The sequence below is a fragment of the Periophthalmus magnuspinnatus genome, chromosome 11 (assembly GCF_009829125.3).
Source record: "Periophthalmus magnuspinnatus isolate fPerMag1 chromosome 11, fPerMag1.2.pri, whole genome shotgun sequence".
Classification (NCBI taxonomy): domain Eukaryota; kingdom Metazoa; phylum Chordata; class Actinopteri; order Gobiiformes; family Gobiidae; genus Periophthalmus; species Periophthalmus magnuspinnatus.
Genome location: NC_047136.2, coordinates 23,296,764 through 23,319,989, shown reverse-complemented (window position 1 = coordinate 23,319,989; position 23,226 = coordinate 23,296,764). Strand labels below are relative to the sequence as shown.

Below are 23,226 nucleotides of genomic sequence, written 5' to 3'. Positions count from 1 at the left end.
TAATTATTTATTTTTTAGCGAAATTGAAAAGTGTGATTCGTGTGTTTGCCATTTCCCAAACCTAAAATGTGTTTAATCATGATGATGGACAAGGCTTATGCTGCAATTTGTGAATAATATAAAACTCTACTGATGTGTGATTTCAAATCTAAAACCAGCATCTAATTACGACCTTAGTAATATGTAAAGTAGACCTAAAATGTGACTTTTTGCCATTTTTCAGGGTTACTTCTTGGCTAAATCATGAGTCCTACAATCAAGGTTATGCCGCTCATGAAAAAGCGTTATATAAATCCTCCTGTAATCACAATTTGCTTAAATGGAGGCACTGAAAAGTAGATTTAAAGCTTTGATAAAACAGCACTTGTTCCTTTTGTGTTCATTTCTATTTAAACACAAAAGCTATTGTTTGGACTGCACATATTGCCTTACAGCTGGAGTGGTTATTAATTCCAACTTGACCTGACCTTTCTCTGTGTGTTTTCTCAGCAGTCTCTTCATGTTTTTCCAGATAAAAAAGCACTGATCATCCTCCATTTTAAAATCTGACCACAATTAGCCCCGGTCCACCCCACTTCAAAACCCAGACCAAAACTTTGATGTTCTTTACACAGTTTTCTCATATCGAGTTCAAATACAGGCCACAGCTAAAGAGGCTCCAGGTTCAATGCTCTGTAAAATTAATAACTTCTTCTTCTAGGTTTATTTTCTTGTAGAAATGTGAACTCACTGCAAACCTGAGGATATATTTTGCTTTATGTACTAGGAAATTGGTCCGATTTTCATACTATGTTCAACCCACAACTCCCAACAGAGGCTGCAACTGTCCTGTATATTTATATATTTGTGTGTTTTTGAATTATGGATTTGTGTAATTCACTTTTAATAGGCTCTGTGCACACGAGCACGCTAGCTAACTCACTGTCTCTCAACGCTAACAGTCACTTTTATTAATATTGATCTGTGGAGAGGCGAGCTTGCACACAATAAGAACGGACATTTTGAAGGTATTTTGAAAAATATCCATCATATATCCATCCATTTTCTTCCGTTTATCCTGGGCTGAATCGCGGGGGCATCAGTCTAAGCAGGGAGTCGCAGACTTCCCTCACCCCAGACACCTCCTCCAGCTCTTCAGCCCTCCTCCTGTTGTGACATTCCCAGAACACCTCCCTTTAAACTTTTAAATGCAAAATAGACACGTTAAGACAATTAGTTAGCAGACACGCCATCAGAAAAGTTACGCAGTGCACCTTTAATTTACTTTCTACTTTAGTACATCTTACCGCATTGACTTATTTATCTCACGTTGCCCCTTATTTCCGCTTGTGTTGTTTGTCAGAGCTGTTTAGTTCAGGGACCACAACAGAGCTGTAAATTGGCCTGGTTGTGTCTCCTCTCCTTTAGACTCTTGACATTTCGTGGTTCTTCGGTTTTCTTTGGCGAGAGTTTGGCACCAGACAGAGCCAGGACCAGACCTTTTTGGTGGCTGTCAGACCCCCGTGAGTTAAGTACATTAGTTGGAGTGGTGCAGTTCAGTCACTTTAGTGTTTTTCATGGCCGTTTTCTTTGCATTAAGAGCCCCTCTGTTCTGTCTGTTCCCCATTACACCTGAAAGAAAGAGGATCTAAGCTAAAGACGAGCGCTGGGAACTGGGAGCAGACTAAGTGAATCTAGGAGAAGTGAGTCAATCCTGTTAAACGTCTATAGTGGTACAAAAGCGCAAAAGTTGTTTATGTTTCTAATGTGTCCATAGACGTAACAGCCAATAGAACATACCATAGTTTAAGCTGAATAACTATGGGTTTCAAGTTTGTGATTATTTAATGTTTTTGACAGTTCCTTGAGGTTAGATCTAGTTTATAGACATTATTCCGCCCCGCCCATTTTTGCCATAAATGAGAATAAACCACAGCACTTCCGGTTAAGTGAGAGCCTCATTCATTTCAATGGAAAATCTGAGAAAATCTGATGTAAAGTAGGTTCATTTGTGTAAAATCGTCTTCTCTGTGAGGCTTTAAAAAGGCTCTGTAGTCCCTATAGAACCCCAAAGACTATAGCTGCACCACGATAATCTCTGGAATAAGATGATTAGACCTTGCAAACATGTAACTTTAACTTATATATTCGCATAAAGTTGAAAACCAGCTTGAAATGAGTTTGGCGTCTCAGTTATAAAAGTATCTGTAGATGTAGTTATTAACTTGGCTTTCAACAAGTGCATAAAAGAAAAGTTTAAATGTAATATTATGTACGCTTGGTTATATAAAATCATTTTGAATTAGCCGTTCTTTCAAAAGCTCAGTGGCAGTATATTTGCTAGTAGCATGACTCATATTATAAATTCCATTAGATTATTATTAAATCGCATTATTGTAATCTATTTAAAGTTGGCGGTTGGTCACAAACAAACTACTTTAGTACTTTTACTCATAAGATCTGTATTGTTTAGCTTTTACGTATACAACATGCCCTTTTACATATACAAAATACCCAAAACATTCCAACCTTTGCTTTAGAAATGCCCTTTAGGAGCGATTGAGACGAAAATTAAATAAACGATGTGACGTGTGTGGACCACAGGGGGGCAGTGGAGGTGTAATGAACAAGTGGGCGGAGTCATCAGCTAATTCTGGCCTCGCAATTACCCCTTCTGTGAGGATGCTCCGCTCTATGTTACCGCTGTAATTAAGACGATACTAACCAGGGAAGTTTAATGACATGTTTCCACGGCAACTGTGCAGAGTCGTTACTGTGGCGACGGTTTGCGAGAGAACAAGAGATTTTATACTTTTACTATTATACTATTATACTTTTTATATTGACAAAAGGCCGGATTGAGACAAATGACGTTATTGTTTTATTGTATTGTTGTATGAAGAGGAATGCAAGAGATTTTTTAAAGGTACAGTATGTAACTTTTTGTAGATTGAGCATCACCTGACTGCTTCCATGGAAATAAAAAGTTAAAACCTTCATATCTAAATGGTATAAAGGTTTAGGGGTCAACAGGAAAAATACGTATCGTTATACATTAGGGATAAATGGGTGAAAGAAATTAAAGAAGAAATAAGTGTCAAAATCAGACAACCTCAACTAATTCAACAAGAACATAATCAGATTTTTCATCACCCCAAAAATTCAAAAAAAGCATCACTATCTGTGGATTGTGTTGGAGACAATGTGGGGAGTATAATGTGGGACATGTGTTTTGGCAGTGCAACAAAGTGTCACAATTTTGGGATACTTTGGGCAAAAAAATTGGGAAAATATTTGGCTACACATGAGCAAGAACATGCATAACAATGTATTTTGGGCAAACCACTGACGCACACATCCCACAAAAGGACTATTATTTAATCAAGATATTACTGGCAGCATCAAAAAAAGCCATTACCCGCAAATGGCATAAGGAAGACGCCCCCTACGCTCGGCAGCTGGAAGGACATCGTGGAAGAAATTCGCTTTATGGAGAGACTTACTTATTTAGACTCTAAGGTTTCAAAAAGAAAAATATGAAGAACACTGGGAAAAGTGGAAACTGTATTTAAATAACAGCTGACTAATTGGTCTTTGTTCTATTATCATGTCTTTTGAAAACAACAAAATATAAGTTTCTAAAAAAAAAAAAAAAAGTTAAAACCATACTTTGGAATATTCTCCGTGGGGATAGATATGTTTTATGGCATATTGTGGAATATTAAGTATAGCCATGGAAACAAGCAGGATGAAGCCCTCCTCCATGCCAAATAAGTCAGGTTTATGGAAAAGCAAGCATGCTGTCAGTAAGGATCCATGTTTTTAGTGCAATAAACACAACCGAAAATGGAAAAAATTCTGTTTATTTATTAGAATTGTATATTTATTTAGTGGCTTTAAAGTTCATTTTAATTTTTATGTTTTTATTTATTTCTATTTTGTTTCTTATTGTAGTGTGGACCATGTGGTTTGAGTCTTTTATGGTATTGGTTGGTGCATTATAGTGTATAGAACTGTCCCTTTTGCCTTTTACATGTTTTTTACATAACGTCTCATCAATAGAAACACAATCTGGGTCTGAACTCTGACTTAGTACATTTCTGTCTGTATGTGTGATACTTGAAAGTTCAGGCAAAGTTACAGGTCAGATCTGTGGAGAGAAGTGACCACATGTAGGAACGCACATGTTTTATAAAAAAAAATCACCTATAATTGAATAAATGTGATAATAACGCAACAACATCTGCATGGAAACAAACAGAATGTAATAAAAATGTTACATACTGAACTGTTTAACCCACTCCCTGCTGTATTGTCACATACTGTTGTGTTGTCCATTACCAAGACACATCCCACGCTATTTTTCAGTACGATAACTTTCAGTGCCTTTTAATCATAGTGTATCAAACAGACTGGCCAACCTGACTATCCACGTGAAGTCGAACTCAAGAGAAAAGGAAAAAAAAAAAACGTGTTAAACAGAACACTCAGAGCAGCAGCTGCAGTGCAGTGCATAAGCCAGGAGTCAAGGTCGCCACGGTTACCAGAGACTGTATTCAGACAGAGCAGAGAGAGGAGAGAAAATGCAGAGGAAAACACATAACCACACCAGGGTCTTTTATTAAATTGGTATTAAAATTCTTAATTAAAAGTGTGTAAATCTGCTTAGACTCGCACATAAACAAAATGAGCGCGGCAGGTGGTGGAAAAATCCTCAATCCAAAATAGTTTGATTTAGATTAGCATAAATTTAAAGGTGTACTACATAACTTTTCAGGTGACGGGTCTACCACCTGCTTGTCTCCATGGAAACATTAATCTTTTATCTATTCTACAGTAAACTTGTGATGCTGTGCCAGTAATAAGTGTAGATGCAAGGTATTTTTTAACCATCTGTAAGTGATTAAATTGTCTTTTAGTTTGTTTTCATACCTGACAGTTTGGACAATTGATTGTTTAAACCGTGACTCGTTGCCATGGTAGCCTTCATACGGACTTGAAAATGCCTTGAAATACTGTATGTAAACGACAAGTGTTACAACAACTTTTCATATCAGCACGTTTTGATGTAAAAATAACAGCAGCCATCTTGGATTCCTCTCTTCACGGTAGCGCCCTTCATCGTCACTTGCCTTGGCTGCGTTCACACCTGCATGCCTACATCAGAACTGGGACTAAACTGAAACTAAACCAGGACTAGAATTGGCTCAAAACAGGACTATATATTATAAACGCCCAGGTCCACAACGTTTTAACATGTGATTTCTAAGACAATAGTTTTATGACCTGACATTTACTCTCTGTACAATCTTTATATTCGTGACTCGTACCTCTTTAGCCCAGACAGACAGCTGGTATGAGGATATGACTTGTCAAATATCTACAGGTGACAGTGAGAAGGCGCGACGGCGTGTCTGTCAAATGTATGCGAGAGGAGAGAGAAGAGAGAAGGTGTGAAACCAAGGTGGGATTTTAGCACGGCTGTAACTTCCATTTTAATGATTGAAGACAGGAACTGAATGCATTGAGGAGCGTTCAAATTGCGTCAGCCCGGATTTGTCTGTGGTCCATTTCGGAGGTGTAAAATGCAGTTATGTAAGCTGAAGTTTGTCTTTTATGGTGTTTTTGCATTTGAGATATACTCGTGTCTAGTGTCAAGTGAGTTGTTTGAGCAGAAGTGATGTGTAAAAGGTTCTAGTTTGGAAATTTATGAATGAACGAGTGGATTCATGACTTATCCAGTGCTAATAGATCGATAGATGTCTTCATAAAATGTCTAAATTCAAACATAACTAGTTTATTTCCAGTTTAAAGGTGTACTTTGCAACTTTGCAACTTTTCTGGTGCAGCGTCCGTCACCTACTTGTCTCCATGGAGATGTTATTGCTTTGCCTGAAATGTTCCACATGCAGTCACTGTTTGGCATTAAGCTTGTTCTTCTAGCATTTATTTCATCGTAGGTTTTGTATGGCTTAAACACCAAAAACTAAATGTGCATGTGTTCTTAAGGTGAGTGTGCTCACCTCTTCATAGACCTGACTCAGCTTGATGGCATCACCTGCTTGTATCCATGGAGCTAGTCTAATGCCACACAGTGAATCATTCTACAAAACACAATGATATCTTTATCGAAACAAGCATGTGCATATATTCTCCGCTAGAAAAGTTACATAATGTATCTTTAAATGCTAAACAAAAAAAGTATAAGTATAAATTAAAAATATCCAATACATGACTCACATAGGGCTCTGGATGCTTTATTTACTGGGCTGCACATTTGTCTCCAAATCTCAGGGACATTCTAACGTCCCTGGAGCCTCCATCCTAGTCCTATTGTGCACTTGTTTATCGATGCTTTCTCAGACCGCTGCCTCAGCACCTTCTCCTGCTCGAGAAGGACACACAGAGGGACATGAGGACTGGGACTGTAGCCTCTAGAGTGGGACTATAGCTGGACCAGGGGCCAGAGACCAGAGATCAGGGACCAAGAGACCAGAGATCAGGGACCAAGAGACCAGAGACTATACACTAGAGAGCAGGGGCGAGAGACCAGGGACCAGAGACCAGGGACCAGAGACTAGGGACCAGAGACAAGGGACCAGAGACCAGGGATGAGAGACCGAGGACTAGAGACCAAGGACTAGAGACCAAGACCTAGAGACCAAGGACTAGAGACCAGGGACTAGAGACCAGGGACCAGGGACTAGAGACCAGGGACCAGAGACTAGGGACCAGAGACTAGGGACCAGAGACAAGGGACCAGAGACTAGGGACCAGAGACAAGGGACCAGAGACAAGGGACCGGAGACAAGGGACTAGAGACAAGGGACCAGAGACAAGGGACCAGAGACTAGGGACCAGAGACTAGGGACCAGAGACCAGGGATGAGAGACCAAGGACTAGAGACCAAGGACTAGAGACCAGAGACCAGAGATTAGGAATGAGAGGCCAGGGACCAGAGACCAAGGACTATAGACCAGAGACCAGAGACCAGAGACCAGAGACCAGAGACCAGAGACTAGAGACTAGAGACTAGAGACTAGAGACTAGAGACTAGAGACTAGAGACTAGAGACCAAGGACTAGAGACCAGAGACCAGGGACCAGAGACCATTGACTAGAGACAAGGGAGCAGAGAGAGATGGATGAGGCCTAAATGATAAATGATTTCCTGCCTGAGCTCCTTGTTAACCCACAGTCCCCAGAAACCCTATACTTCATTATGTTGCTATTCTTAACCTGATGTCAAGACGTACGATACAGAGGAATATGTTCAGGGCTATTTTAAAGTACATCTGTGGCTTATGTGTCAGAAAAAGGTTGTATTTTTGCTGGCTATGAAAATAAATCCTTACATTTAATAAAAAGATTTAGTTTGGGATTCACAATGAATATTCAGGTCAGTTGCAGGACAAGCCCGATAGTCGGATACTAACATCACCACAAGGAACGGCCGTTTTGTTTTGGTGGGAGACTCTGAGTTACTTGTGAACTCTTGAGATTCACAGTGTGGGTTCTTGTTTGGATACAATCTCTTCTTTATTGAAATCAGAGTTAGTAGAAATGATTTTGATACAGTACATAGATGTTTGGAAACTCATCACTCATAAGGTTTTGGTTCCAGTTTTGCAGGTGAAATTGATGATTACCATCTATTGTAGTTCAACAAAGCGACTTCTCCCAAATATTTGTTCTATTCAGACTCCTTTTTGCCTTTCAGCCCAGAATCAGGGCATAATGACCTAAACACTCTGACGATTGCATCAGTTTGTTTAGTGATCTGCATATTTGTAATGATCAAAGCTTCTTTTGATTTGGTGAAATTGCAGCTGCACATTCAACAGCAGGGGTCCAACAAGCGGCAAATAATGAGATTTTAATCTGTACAATTGGTTTAAATTGCTCTCTGAAATGCCGACGTGGATGTAGAAATAAAAGATCTACACGTTTATAGTGATGTGATCTAAGCTACAGTCGTTTTTATTGTATTGTGTTCGTAATTACAGAAGTGTTAAAAGGGCTATTTTCTGATCTGTGTTTGTGTTTGTCTCTTGCAGATATGACTACAGAGAGATGCTTCATAACTCCACCTTCTGCCTGGTCCCTCGCGGTCGTCGTCTGGGCTCCTTCCGTTTTCTGGAGGCGCTACAGGTCAGTGCCACCTCCCACTAACATTTAATTTAAGTTTCATTCTGTTTATATTAAAGGATTGCTAAACTATTGGCCCTGCGCTTTTAATAAGAACATACCAGACCACCAGTGAAGAGCAGGGAGGTGGAGTTCACTCGAAAACATTTTGCAGTGTTAGTTTAAGTTGTTCAGTTCGCTTTGTTTGTGTAGCGCGCAGGGCTGGGTGTACAGGGGGGCAAAAGGGTGCATTGTGACCTCAGTTAAAAATGTTTGCACCCAGAGCTGTTTACAAAGACGTCAACTACTGAAAAACGATTAATTCAACCAAATGTAACACTATAATTACTTAAAAGCGATACAATTTAATGAACAAAATACTGTCTGAGGAATGGTACACTTGGAAGAGACCCATGATTTGGCCAAAACATGCAAAATAAGCAAAAATCTCCAATAAAAGTAGTCCTAATCAAGCTTAAATCTGGAGATGGGTCTCTTGGGTGCAGCACTTTGGTCAAACACAGCTCCTGGCAGCTTGCCCCAGCAGGTCTGATGGATGGGTGTAAGTGTACCTTAACACAAGGATGGGCACATTTTTCAACCCGAGACCGCCCAAAGTAACCACGCACCCCACCCAGGACCCACACAGCTGAAATACATCAATGGCAATTATAATTTCATGCAGAAAATGTTTGTTTAATAGAGATTCAATGGCATTTCGGTTGGTAGAGTGTTTGTACATTGACCCACAGGTCGGCGGTGCGATTCCAGCTCCCACAGATGAATACTGTTGTCGAGTCCTTGGGGATGACACTTAACCCGCCTCGCCTCCAGTGTCTGTGTCTGAATGTGTGTGTGAATGTATGACTGTTTCTTTGATGTGAAGTGCCTTGAAGGTAGAAAGCGCTATATAAAAACATGACCTTTTACCATTAATTTAGTGGTTTATTGTGTCATTTGACCCAAACATATTCTATTTATTTATCAAAATCACAACAGCAGTGGCCTCGCAAGACTTAACAAAGTTTTTAAATTAGAAAATCAAACAGTGAAACAGTCATTGGTCAATTAGTCTAGACAAACAGATAACATTGACAAGAAATAAGCAGATTTTTTATAGCACTTTTCCACCTTCAAGCACTTTACATCAAGGAACCACTCACCCAGCGTCTTGCCCAAGGACACAATGACAGCGTTCATCTGTGGGAGCTGGAATCGCACCATCAAACTGTGGGTCTGTGGATCTGAACCCTCGACTAATAATGTTTACATCGCCCCGAGTGGATTACTGCTATGTATACAGTTTTCGGTTCAACTTAAATCATAAAAGAAATCATAAAAAAGCATCTTCGGACCATCCACTTTGCAAATCACTGACTCAACCCACCTTAACCTCTTATGGGACCAGTGGTTTTAGAATTCTAAAGTCACTGGTGAATGGGACGGAGCCAGTACAGACGCTGTGTTGCGCTGTGCCTTGGTTTGTCTAAACAGGATGTGGTTGTGTGATCAAAGCCGCTGTGCAAAAGGGAAGAGCTCTGTTTGGGCTTGATCATGTGTCAGATAAAACATGCTTTCACTTTAGTTTAAAACGGCTCTGGCTCCGTCTACAAATCGGCACAAATACAAGTGTGTTTGAAGTGTGGCCCACGAGCCTCCACATGAAATGCTTGTTAATCAGGTTTGGGGGATTTGATTTATCAGACAATGATGTTTAAATGTGTTTGTGTTTTTATAATGTGACCAAATCATCGTCTTAACATGAACTGATACAATGGCTCTTTGACTCACATCACTCGTCTGCTCGTGGCTCTCGTCTCTCGACCGTGGCTCTCTTCACTCTCCTTTCTTTCACCTTTCCTCTCCCTCTTTTCTCTTAAGTCTCTTTCTCCCAATCTCATTCTCCTTCTCTTTCTCCCCCTCACACTCAAGCGCTCTCTCCCACTATCTCCCTCTCTTTCTTTCTTCTTCAGTCATCGCCCCTCTCTCTTCTACACTCTCCTCACCCTCTGCCCTCTTTTTTATTTTCACCTTTCCCTCCCTTCTTTCTTCTCCCTCTCCCCCACTCTCTTCTCTCTCTCCCTCTCACTCTCCCCCCTTCTCTCCTCTCTCTCTCTTTCTGTCTTGCCCTCTCTTCCCCTCACTCTCCCTCGCTCTCGTCTTCTCTCTCCCACTATCTCCCGCTCTTTCTCTCCTCTCTCAATTGCTGCCCCTCCTCTTTTCTCACTCTACTTACCCTCTTCCCTCTTATTTTTATTTTCACCTTTCCCTTGCCTATTTCCTCTCCCTCTCTTTTGTCTTAACGCTCTCTCCCACTCTCTTCCACTGTCTCTCCCTCTCACTCTCTCCCTCTTGCTCTCCCCTCACTCTTTCCTCTCTCTCACTTCTTTCTCCCCCTTCCTGACCCTCCCTTTCTCCCGCTCTTTCCCCTCTCCCCCCTTCTCTCTCTCTCCCTCTCTCCCGCCGCTCTCTCCTCTCTCTTTCCCTCTCTCCCACTTTCTCCGTCTTCTTTCTCCCTCTCTCTCCCCTTGCTCTTTCCTCTGTCCCCTCCCTCTCTCCCCCTCCCCCTTCTCTCCCTCTTCTCTCCCTCTTCTCTCCTTCTCTCCATATATCCCTCTCTTGTACATATTGTCTATGTTTTTATAATGTAACCAAACCGTTCCCGTGAACATGACCTGATAAGTGCACAGGTCGTTCTGAATCTAAGTTGGTTGGATTTAAACGTTCATAATGAAGAGATAAAAATAAATGATATTATTAAGAGTTTCATGTAATGATGATGTGATGATGGATTTCACCTTTCTCCTTCACCTTTCTCTTTTCAGCCTATTTGACACTTCACACTACTCGTTTACTTGTCTCTCTCTTCTCTCTCAACCCCCCTCCGTCTCTGCTCACTCTCCTCTCCCTCTTCCCTCTTATTTTTGTCTTTCACCTTTCCCACCCCTCTCCCTCTCTTTTCTCTTGACTCTCTCTCTCTCTCCTACTCATCTCTCTCTCTCTCCCCTCTCACCCTCTCTTTTTCTCACTCTCTTCTACTCCCTCCCTCTTTCTCACCTCTCTTTCCCCCCATCCCTCTCTCTCACCTCTCTTTCTCCTCTATCCCTCTCTCTCCCTCTCTCACCTCTCTTTCCCCTCATCCCTCTCTCTGTCTACACACCCTCTTTCTTCTTTCCTCCTTCTCTCTCCCTCTCTTCCTATATCCCCCTCTCGCACATGTCCTATGTACTTTACCTCTTTACCCTCTCTCTCCTTCTCCTGCTCTCCCTCCCCTCCCTTTCTCCCATCTCTCTCTCTCCATACATCCCTCTCTCATACATATCTGTCCTTTACCTCCATTTCCTCCACATAAATCGTTCACAGGACTGATCCTTGTGTGTCTCAGTACTTCAGTGTGACCAGACCACTCCCGCTGTGTACTGTCATATTCTAACTTTAAGAAATTGGGTGAAAATGTCATCTATTTGTTTCTTTAATATTTTTGAGGCAGCAGAGGCTCATCAGGTTGTGTTTGTCCAAACTCTAAACTAAACCTTTTGTGTTTCATGTCATAAATGAAGGTGTATTTTGCCCCAGTAAGAGCTGATACTGTAAAAGCAGCTCTTAGGGTCAAAATGAGTCCACTGTCTGCATGTAATTATAGAGTGTTTTATCCTCTGAGTATCAGGAAGTGTGCTGTTGACATGCTAGTTATTGTTAGCATTACCATGACGACAAAACTCCGCTCTGGTCTCTGAAAGTTGCAAATTGTGCTTATAAACACTGGTTAACTAGGATGCTCTGAATACATAAGGTAAATAAGGAATAACTTTGGACCAAACAGTTTAAAGTACTTTTGTTTATCACATTTTTAAAACCATAAAACTCAGGCACTTTTAAATAAACCTTGCTCAGTGAACTTTGACCATTGGTATTTGATTGTTGCACTCAAAGTTTGGTGTGTGTGTGTGTTCAGGCGGCCTGTGTCCCGGTCATGCTGAGTAACGGCTGGGAGCTTCCCTTCTCCGAGATCATCGACTGGAAAACTGCAGCGGTCATCGGGGACGAGAGGCTCCTGCTGCAGGTAAACACATATACTGTAAATACAGAGCGAGGCACTGCTGTGTTTAAGGTCGTTTTCACTCAGGTTACAGCTCTCAGTGCAGCGGCCCCCTGGCACTGTGTTTAAGTCTGTTCACTTCTTTTTTGGGGTTGGTTCTTGCGTCGCTCATCATTCAACCCCAAACATAGAACTACAGTATGAGCCACGTGAGCTGATCAGTAACCTTATCTCCATGACAACGTGTTTTTTTATCTGATTTTAAGCACTTTTACTGTCATCACTGTCAAATGCCCTTTGACCTCAGAGGTGACAGTGTGAAAATGACCTGAAACGACAATGTTTTTATGTTTTTTTATATATATATATTTTTAAACATTTTTACACGTTATTTATTTTATGCACTAAGATGTAATGCTGTGTTTGTAAAATCATACTTAAATTCAAGAAAAAAATGATTTTTTTCCACAATGGGGCACCAGTACAGTAAAAGATCAGCTGTTCAAAAGTAGCCAAATGTATTCGATCTAAATAAGACAGTTTAAATATCCAGTATATTTGTTCAAACCTACAAAACATGTTCAAGTAAAAATATGATTTCCACTGATGTAAACGTACTGATTGAGACAAAATGAGCGGGACAGTTCTCTGAAACGACGCTTTCATTTATCGACTGATTTCAGATGAACCAGACCAGTTCCTCCGTGTTTTTTTCTGTAACATTCTCACAAATCGCAAACTAATCAGTGTTTTATTCAAAGCCAAAGAAAAATCATTACCTCCACATTAAACCCGGAGTGTGTCGCCAGTTTTCTCAAAAATCTCACCAAAACAACTTCTTTATAAACTATACTTTCAAATCAAATGTACTTTAACATAGGACACACACAGCACATGGAAACAACTATAAATACACACATTTTTCATCATACAGTGCTCATTTATTTGTTTATTTATTTGCCTTTTTTGCATGTTTTTAGTGTCACATTTTGTTATCGCTAAAGGATATTTATGTTACCAATTTGTTTTATATTGCAAACGCACGAGGGAGCGTTTTAGTTCTGTGCGTGCCAAACACCATAATTACATTGTTACTTTAAATGTGACAATATATGCCTTTGGGTTTTGCAGTGAGAGAGACAAAAACAAAAACACAAATCTATTTTAAATGCACCTAAACAGCTGCACACTGTGATTCTTACTTCTTGGCAGCTGTCCAAATTGGAGCCGAGCAAAGAAATCTTCAAATATTTTCGACAAGCAAAAACACTCACTAACGTTCTGAAAATCCAGCAGATGTAGAGCTGTTATTTAGAATTTAGAATGAAAGGCATGCTGCGCCGAGGAGGAACAGCGTAAAGCTTCATTCACAAACCCTTAGAATTTGTGGAAGCAACGGTATTTGAAATAGAAGTAGGAATAATACATAGTTTATAGCGTGTTTCAAAACACTCAAGAGCACTCATCTTAACATTACTTCTACAAAAAGAGTGAAAGAGCAACAATAAAAAACTTACAATGCAGCTACATCAACTTCTGCTCTCACTAAGTAAAGTGTATGCAGTATATGATATTTCTTTAATGGTGTCAGTATATCTGGAATGGATTTTATTTTCACATAAAAGTCAACAAAAAATGAATATATAGATAATACGGTACACAGGAAAAAAAATAAAATAGGACATCCTCAAAGGCCAGATTAGTCCTATTGTAGTTCTGGTTTAGTCCTGGTTTAGTCCTGATATTCCTGGTTTAGTCCTGATATTCCTGGTTTCTGTCACATGTCTGATTGTGTGTTTTGTGTGTTTTGTGTGTTTTGTGTTTAGATTCCCACCACGGTGCGCTCCATCCACCAGGACAAGATCCTGTCTCTGCGGCAACAGACACAACTCCTCTGGGACGCATACTTCTCATCTGTGGAGAAGATCGTACTGACCACACTGGAGGTGAGGAGAGGAGGAGGAGAGGAGGAGGAGAGGGACAGGAGGAGGAGGATGAGAGGTGATGAGGAGAGAAGGAACAGAGAGAGGAGGAGCAGAGGAGAGGGAAAGGAGGAGGAGGAGAGGAAATGAGGAGAGAAGGAGGAGAGGGAGATGAGGAGAGGGAGAGGTGAGGAGAGAAAGAGAGGAGATGAGGGAGAGGAGGAGGAGAGTGAGAGAAGGAGGAGAGGAGGAGGAGAGGAAAGAAAGAGAGGAGGAAAAGGAGAGGAGGAGAGGGAAGAAACAGAGGAGGAAAGGGAGAGGAGGAAGAGAGGACCAGGAAAGGGAGAGGAGGAGGAAAGGAAGAGGTGGGAAAGAGGATGTGGAAACGGAAAGGATAAAGAGAGGGAGTGGAGGAAGAGAGGAGGAGGAGACGAGGAGAGGGAGAGGAGGAGAAGAGGAGGAGTGATTGGATCAACTTACAATCACTCTAATATGTTGAGAAGAATAAAAATAAAGCGTCAAATAAACAAAAATAGCAGAAAGTGACTGTGACTGGCATGTAGTGTTTAGTGAATCGAGTCTTTAGGGCAGGTCTAGCGCTGTGTCTGTCTTTTTAAGTAAATATGTCTTAAATACATCTTCTTAAAATGAACTCCGGGGGCTGAATTTGATCCTCAGCACATGTTCACCGTTACCGGACATGTCCCGTCAGTCTGAAGGTCACACACATCTCCAAAACAAACAGAGAAATATCGACAACACGATTCAAACGGCAGCTCTATAAATCCCTGTTGGGCTCAAATCATGTTATTTAATAGAGATATCCGTGTGTAAGTGAGAACGCACCCTGACAAATGAAGTCTCCTCTCTTCTGTGGATTGACTTTATTAACAGTATAAGAGTTGAGCATCTGGGGGAATCTCGTCCTTATCGAGTGGAGAGAGGCTGTTGTTTACATATGCAGAGGACGGGCTCAGAGCCGGCTCACGCTGTGGGTACAAATGTTCACTATTCAGGCTAATGTAATTCTATTCACGCTGAAGCCTCCAGCAGCAAAACGCTCTAATGAAACATACAGGTAAAAAGACTCTTGTGAGCTTTAAATCATGTTATAAGGCTGTTACGTCACCAAAAACATACCTGGAGTTGCGTTTTGTTCCATTCGCACATGTTTCAGTACGATTTTATCATCAGTTTGTTTGTATCTTCAAAGCTCAAAATGCTCTCTTCCACCTTGTGATGTCACTTTTTACATTTTGTTCAGTAGAGGTTGGCAGTTCCAGAGCTGAAATGATCCAACTGATTCTAGTGAAGGTGTATGGAGTTTAAAAACACATTGGAGCACTTCCTGTATCACCACATGATGACATCACAAGGTGGAACAGAGTGTTTTCTTTTTGACAAGAACTGTGTTAAACATGTGTGAATGAAACAAAACACAAAACCAGGTCTGTTTTTGTATGTAATTCATTAGAAGAATAATTGTTCAACCAAATCATGACCATGCTGTACTGACAAAATTCAACTACACTAAATGTCAACTACATTAAAGTTTTGCCATGTAACTTCTCTAGAGGAGGGTCCACCTGCTTACCTTAGGGAGATAAGCAGGTAATAACTTGTAAAAACATGTCTTCTTACTGTGAGCAGGGTCATCCCTCCACAGATTTGACGTATAACTTGACCAAGGGGCCTGTCTCCATGGATATACACAAATTTAAAAACACACTGCGGCTCATTCCAGGCAAAGGTTTGATTGACATGGAACCAAAACAATTTACGTAGTATAAATTATTAGCTTTGTGCAGCTAATTCAAATTCATGTATACACTGCCTGGCCAATAAAAACTAAGCAAATGCGTTGGGGTTGCTGCAGTTGGTCAGGTCTAGATTCAGCAACAGAATGAGGTCAGCTGACACCTGAATATACTGAATGACCAGGTTATTCCATCAATGGATTTTTTCTTCCTTGATGACACAATCATATTCCAAGATGACAATGCCAGGATTCATCGGGCTCAAATTGTGACAGAGTGGATCAGGAGCATGAGACATTATTTTCACACATGGATTGTCCACCACAGAGTCCAGACTTTAACCCCATTGAGAATCTTTGGGATGTGCTGGAGAAGCTTTGTTCAGCGTCAGACTCGACCATCATCAATGCAACATCTTGGTGAAAAATGAATGCAACACTGGATGGAAATAAATCTTGTGACATTGCAGAAGCGAAATCAAAACAATGCCACAGCGAATGTGTGCGGTAATCAAAGCTAAAGGCGGAAAAAACAAATATTAGAGTGTGTGACCTTTTTTTTGGCCAGGCAGTGTATAATAAACTACCGTAAATTTCGGACTACAGAGCGCACCTGAATAAAAGCCGCACCAGCTAAATTTGAAGAGAAAATCAATTTTGTACATATATAAGCCGCACCTGAATAAAAGCCGCAGGTTTTCATATTGTAACATGAGATATTTACACAGAAAGACGGTGCACTGACACGCTTTTTTTTTAAACTGTGCCTGAAAATTGGAACCAACACGACAACAACACGGGATGAACACATCTGCAGGTTTAGAAAATAAAACTGCACCAAAACGGAAAATCTGCTTTTATTTCCTCTGAAAACTTTTGTCGTCTTTTACATTGACCAAGTTGGATTCATTGATGTCGAGCTTACGTGCAGTGGCTCTATTTCAGGAGTCGGCAACCCGCGGCTCCGGAGCCGCATGCGCCTCTTTCAGCCTTATACTGCGGCTCTGCATGGCTGAAGTGTATTTTATTTGTGTTAGCTCTTTTTTTGTTGTAGTTTAAATTGGAAGATTATTATGATCTTAAAATAAAATTATATTTTCTTATTTTTCGTTGCTCAAAATAAGCGTCACACTCGCGGAACAATGTTCAAAACAAACACCGCTCACGTCTCACAGACACAGACACAGACACACACACAGACACAGACACAGACACAGCTCACAGTCCTGCGTAAAGAGCCCTGATTTTCAGACGCTGTACGCACAGGGGTCAGGAGCAACTTTGGCCCGTCCCTAATGACACACTAATAAGCTCGTCCGTAGATGTATCATGAAAATCCTGCTGGAAATCGCCACAGAAATCTATTTGATGTAGTAGCAAGTATATTATCTGCTCTTGTATCCGCGATGACGTATCACGTATAACACATCAGACACGACGCACAAAAGTAGAGCCACAAGCGAGTGAAAATGAGCCAAAACAAAAGTCTTTGGAGAGATTTTAACAAAGGGGAAAAGGACAACTGAGGAGCCAGAAGAGGAGACTACGACCTCCAAGAAAAAGAAAGATAAATTTAACAGACAATGCCTACTTAAAATCTGGGTTTGTCGCTGCAGGTGACTCTCACGCACAGTCCGCTCTGCGTAACATACGGGAAAAGCAAATAAGGCAATGAAACCTTCAAAACTGCTTTGGCACATGGAGAATAAGCACCTGGGATTAAACGATACGCCTTTAGAGTTTTTTTGTTGTTTTTTTTTTTTTTGAAAGAAACTGCGGAGCAGAGTAGACATAATCACATAATCAGCGCAGGGCTCCCTCTGATGCAGCAGTTTGGTGAGTTGTATTTTTTTAATGCACTTAAGTTGTTTTTGCCATATTTATCTGCCACGTGTAGAAGGCTTGTCCGTGAAAATAAAACCCAGGGGCCGTTATCCAGTAAAAAATCCATAAATAAGCCGCACTGCTGTATAAGCCGCAGGGTTCAAAGCGTGGAAAAAAAGTAGCGGCTTATAATCCGAAATTTACGATACTACTGCTGCTGATAGTACTCACATTATTACTATGAAACAACTACTTCAGTCAAGGGTCAAACATAGGATTGATGTTTATTGTGTCCCACTTTTCCAATAATACTAAATGATGCTCTGTGTGTACATTTAAGTATTTAATTTCCTCATAATTTTGAAAATGCAAGTTCTTCAAGGCACTCAAACGTTTTACATAAAGAAACCACTCACCCATTCACTCACCCATTCACACACACATTCACACACACATTCACACACACATTCACACACACATTCACACACACATTCACACCGGTGTACACAGACACAGGGGTGAGGTGGGTTAAGTGTCTTGCGCAAGGACACAACAACAGTGTTCATCTGTTCTAGCTGGAATTGCACCACCAACCTTCAAATCAGTGGACAACAAAAGTAAAAAAAAAAAAAAGTTTAAGAAAAGTTTAAGTGAAAAAAAAGTTAAGAAAAAAGTTTTTTTTTTTTTTTTAAAGTTAACAAAAAATTTATTTTAAAAAGTATTTTTTAAAAAGTAAAAGGAAAAAAAGTGAAAAAAGTAAAAGTAAAAAAGGACAAAAGTTAAGAAAAAAGTAAAAGGAAAAAAGTCAAGAAAAAAGTTTTAAAAAAAGTTTAAGTTAAAGTAACAAAAGTTAAGAAAAAAGTTTTTAAAAAAAAGTTAAACAAAAAAATAAGAAAAAAATATAAGAAAAGAAAGGAAAAAAGTAAAAAAAAAAAAAAAAAGTAAAAAAAAAAGTTAAGAAAAAAGTTAAATAACTCTACTAATGCTAAATATCCTGGCTGAATCATCTCATTGGGTTGTAGCAGTCACATTCTATAACATCCTTGGGCCGGTCTTATAAAGCGGGCATCCCTCCCTTGGACACATCTTATCCGGAGCCGTGTTCATATATCTGTTTGATGAGTGACCACACAGCATCGCTGGAATCGCCCCACCGACCTTCAGATCAGTGGACAAACACTCCAACACTCCAACTCCTACCAACCGACCTACTACTTGCCCGTGAACGTCATAGCAACCGATTTATATTTGACATGTCCATTATATAAAAATAAGTGTGTTTTTTGTTTGCTATTTTTAGCTTCACTGTAGCATATCCACACCTTGCCTCCACACGCCTACACTCCAATACGTCAAAACCCTCCAGAGTGGCGCCCCCTTATGGCTGACTCTCCATCACGCCGCCTTTAATCACGCTTTAATCACTACGTCTACTCTCGTTCCCTTCGCTCTTCCTTCACTAGCTGTTGTTTATTAACTCCTACTCCACCGCGGTAGTCCATGTACCTGAACCTGTCCGGAAAACCTCCACCAATCACGTCCCATTTCCTGTCAGGAGATGACCTTGTTCCAACCAATCACAAGGTCACTGTGCTTTATAGACACTACACCGGCGCAGCTATTAGCCCCGCCTACGACAGCGGCGGGCAGATTTATCTATCATGCTCTAATTGGTTGATTGTGGCCGTTGTGAGGTGAGATTGAGTCGTCTATCACGCGCAGGGCCGAAGGGGGCAGAGCGCTGGAGCGGACCCAAAACACCTCCCAGGGCTCAGAGGAAGAGCAGACACAGGATTTTAACATTGTAAGTCTGCTTTTGATAGAGAGGAACGGATTTTCAGTTAATCCGCTCGGCCGAGGCAAATGGTTATCGACTGCCCTCAAGGACCGCGGAGAAAGGTGTCCGAAGCCCCGCCCCCTCGTAATGAATTTTGATGGGGGTTTGTCGATATTCTGTTACAGTGACTGAGGGCTCCAGGCTGATTTATAATATAGAGCTTTTACAGTTGAAGCGGTCACGGTTAGAGACACGGTACACGGGCAAATGGAAATAGAGTCTGGATGTGCGGCGGTGGTGAAACCAGAGCGAGTGCGGGGAGAGCGGTTCATCGATAAACAAGGAAATTATGCAGGAAACAATGATATGAACCAGTATTTTTTTAGAATTATAAGGAAGGTTGAGCGAGTTTGCAGCATTTTTGTGAGAAGCATTGGGTTTGAGATTAGAATAATGATTTATACGACCAGTCAAAAGCTTCTACACACCATCTCAGTCAATTTGCATGTGTTTTTCTTTATTTTTACTACTTATATACACAATATATGAAGTAATATATGTGGAATTATGTAGCAAGGAAAAAAAACATGCTAAATATTTGTTTAATATTTTATGTTTAAATCCTGAAAGTAGCCACCTCTTCGCTTTGTCAAAAAATATTTAGTAGATTTATTTTACGTTTTTCTTTTCTATATTTGTTCAAAGTTTACATTTTAAATACGTCTAAAGATATTAGCATTTGAGAGCATGTTTGTACTGGAGGATATTTTGTTTGTTTGCAGCTCAAATTGTGACTGAAATAATTGTATTCTTAATTACTAAATACGGCCATTCAAATTCTGATTCAGCTGTGATTTATGTGGCAGTCCTGTTTCTGAAAATCCTTCAGATTTCATATTTTATTGCTTTCATTTATTTTATTTATTTATAGCTCGGAAGACGTACACGTTAAGCATTTTTAAATACAAGATTGTAGGTCCAATAAGTATTGATAATAAGACATGCATAAGACATAAGACATAAGACATAAGACAGCATGTTGAAGTTAAAGGGAAGCGAGAAAGAGCGAGTGAGAAGGATGTGCTCACATGAAAAAATTAACAAGAATGGAGAGATGAAGTGAGTGATTTGGACACACCCTCTCATTCAATTTAAAAAAAAATATATATTTTTACCTCTTTTTACATTTTATATACACACAGAACACATCAAATATATGAAGCAATATGGAGCTATATGGAAATATGTAGTCAAGAAAAAAAGTTTTAAAAAAAGGAAAAAAAGGAAAAAAGTTAAGGAAAAAAAAGTTAAAAAAAGGAAAGAAAAAAAGGAAAAAAACAGTTAAAGGAAAAAAGGAAAAAGTTAAGAAAAAAGTAAAAAAAAAAAAAGTTTAAGTAAAAAAAACAAAAAAGTTAAGAAAAAAAGGGGGGAAAAAAGTAAAAAAGTTAAGAAAAAAAAAGTAAAAAAAAAGTTTAAGTAAAAAAAAAGTTTAAAAAAAAGAGGAAAGAAAGAAAAAAAGGAAAAAAAAACAGTTAAAGGAAAAAAAGGTTAAGAAAAAAAGTTTAAAAAGTTTAAATAAAAAAAAAAAAAGTTAAGAAAAAAAAGTAAAAAAAAAAAGAAAAAGAAAAAAATGAAATAACTCTACTAATGCTAAATATTCTAGCTGAATCATCTCATTGGGTTGTAGCAGTCTCTAGTCACATTCTATAACATCCTTGGGCCGGTCTAATAAAGCGGGCGTCCCTCCCTTGGACACATCTTATCCGGAGCCGTGTTCATATATCTGTTTGATGAGTGACCACACAGCAGCTGTTACCTCCACTGTCTCAATAGCCTCCATAAAACACTGCCACAAACCTCTGTCGTTTTTACTGAACCAATTTAGCTTTGCTCAAGGGCACAGCGGCAGTATCTCAGTGGCAGAGTAATGCAGAGTGGACTTATTTGGAGAGGAAACATTGATTATTCTCTCTGTCCCTTTATTCCCTGACCGCTCTATTTGTTCACAGGCGATTCTGAGATACAGCGGTGCGATTCCAGCTCCCATAGATGAACCCTGTCATTGTGTCCTTGAGCAAGACACTTATTTGTTACTTGTTATATACACTTTAAACTGTTATTTGTCTTGTTCTCACTGTGCATGAACTCGGTAGAAAATGGTTCACTGGGTTATTACAAAGAGTTTAAAACCTTCAATATTTGTTACATGTAAAACTGTAATAAAAAAATATTCAGTTTATTTAACACTACACACGTTTGTGGTTTTGAAAAGATGTTCAGTAATTGAAATTTTTCGCTAAACCTTTGTGTTGCGTTCAATGTCAAGGCTGAGTTTAGTATGTGTGATAGTATTTTCACTATGGACAGGCACAGTTATGAAATATTTCTTTGTTGTTCGGGCCTTTTTCAAATAGTCCGTTGGATAAAATGGTAATACCAGGGTTCCATCTTGTTACTGAAAAGTCCAACAAAGAATCGCACTCTCAGGTTGCACATGTCAAAATGTTTTACGGGGGTAACATTTCATCCTTATAGCCTTTGTCAGATTTGTTTTCTTTGAGTCAGTTACAAACATACAGCTCAAAAAGGAAGTTTATCTTATTTATGTAGCGCATTTAAAACAACTTCAGCTGAGCAAACCACATAAACCGTCTACATAAAACAAACAAAGATAATATGACACAGGCGAAGAACAATAAAACACCAATAAAGCACCAAGATATCCTGTTTATATCCTGTCTAGCTTGTATTAAATGCCAGGGAGAAGAGGTGGGTTTAAAGAGGAACCTTAGAGTGCAGACATTTATACACAAACACACATAAAAAGTAACAAAACTACATGAAAAAAGACCAAATAAAACAGGCTAATGTGCAGTCGGACAGACAAACCTTAAAATCCGATGTGGGTAATCTGATTTTGTTCCGATCAGGGTCCCACGAATTACTCATTTTAATAATCTAACAGCTCCAGAAAACTGATAATAATGTTTGTGTATGTAAACCATAGTTGGCATATATAAATGGACATAGCTAACCTGCTAACAGCCTCGCTCCGGATTCGCTCTTTGGTTGCTATGATACTTGCGGTTGGAATTCCAAATAATGGACCTCAGCTCAAAGTTGCCCCCTATAACTGCGAGCCTCGATGAGCTTCATTTGAGGTTGACGTCACATTCATTTAGTCCACTTTGTACAATCTATGGTGTAAACACAGTAAATTAAACAGCAAAATCCACCATAGAATTCTACCATATTTTAATATCTAATGTCTGGTGTGTTGTGTTTCCAGATCATCCAGGACCGCGTGCTGGAGCAGGGGTCCCGCAGCTCTCTGATGTGGAACAGTCACCCCGGGGGTCTCTTCGCTCTGCCTCAGTACTCCTCATATCTGGGGGACTTCCCCTTCTACTACGCCACACTAGGTCAGTCACACGCTCAGCTGTGTGCCTAGAGGAGGTGTAGGGTTTGCCTAGTTCTGACTTCCCACTGGTGAAGTTAAGCGTTTTACATAGTTTGGACCTTGGTTTAAATGTTTTGTTTAAAGTTGTACTGCGTAACTTTTTGGGTAGAGGGTACATCACATGCTTTTTGCCTAGAAACTTCCACAGTATGCCTTTAAACATATCTATTTATCTCGCATTTATTTGATTACTGGTTTTTGACGCTACACTGAAGTTACTCCACATTTACTCCACACTCTGCACACTTAGCCTAAGCCGACCTGGGGCAGACTAACGGAAAAGTGGTTGCCAATCTGCACCACTAGCTCCTCTGACCACCATCAATCACTCACACACACCACA

The 23,226-nt window shown here is 40.0% G+C and overlaps 1 protein-coding gene across 1 annotated transcript in view; it reads left to right on the top strand.

Annotated features, from left to right (window-relative positions):
• Window positions 1-23,226, top strand: part of ext1b (exostosin glycosyltransferase 1b) — a 202,498-nt gene that overhangs the window by 148,185 nt on the left and 31,087 nt on the right. Inside the window, exons 2-5 of the mRNA XM_033975151.2 lie at window positions 8,036-8,129; window positions 12,061-12,168; window positions 13,971-14,090; window positions 22,713-22,845. Coding sequence (XP_033831042.1) covers window positions 8,036-8,129; window positions 12,061-12,168; window positions 13,971-14,090; window positions 22,713-22,845 — 455 coding nt within the window. The remainder of the gene's footprint in view (window positions 1-8,035; window positions 8,130-12,060; window positions 12,169-13,970; window positions 14,091-22,712; window positions 22,846-23,226) is intronic.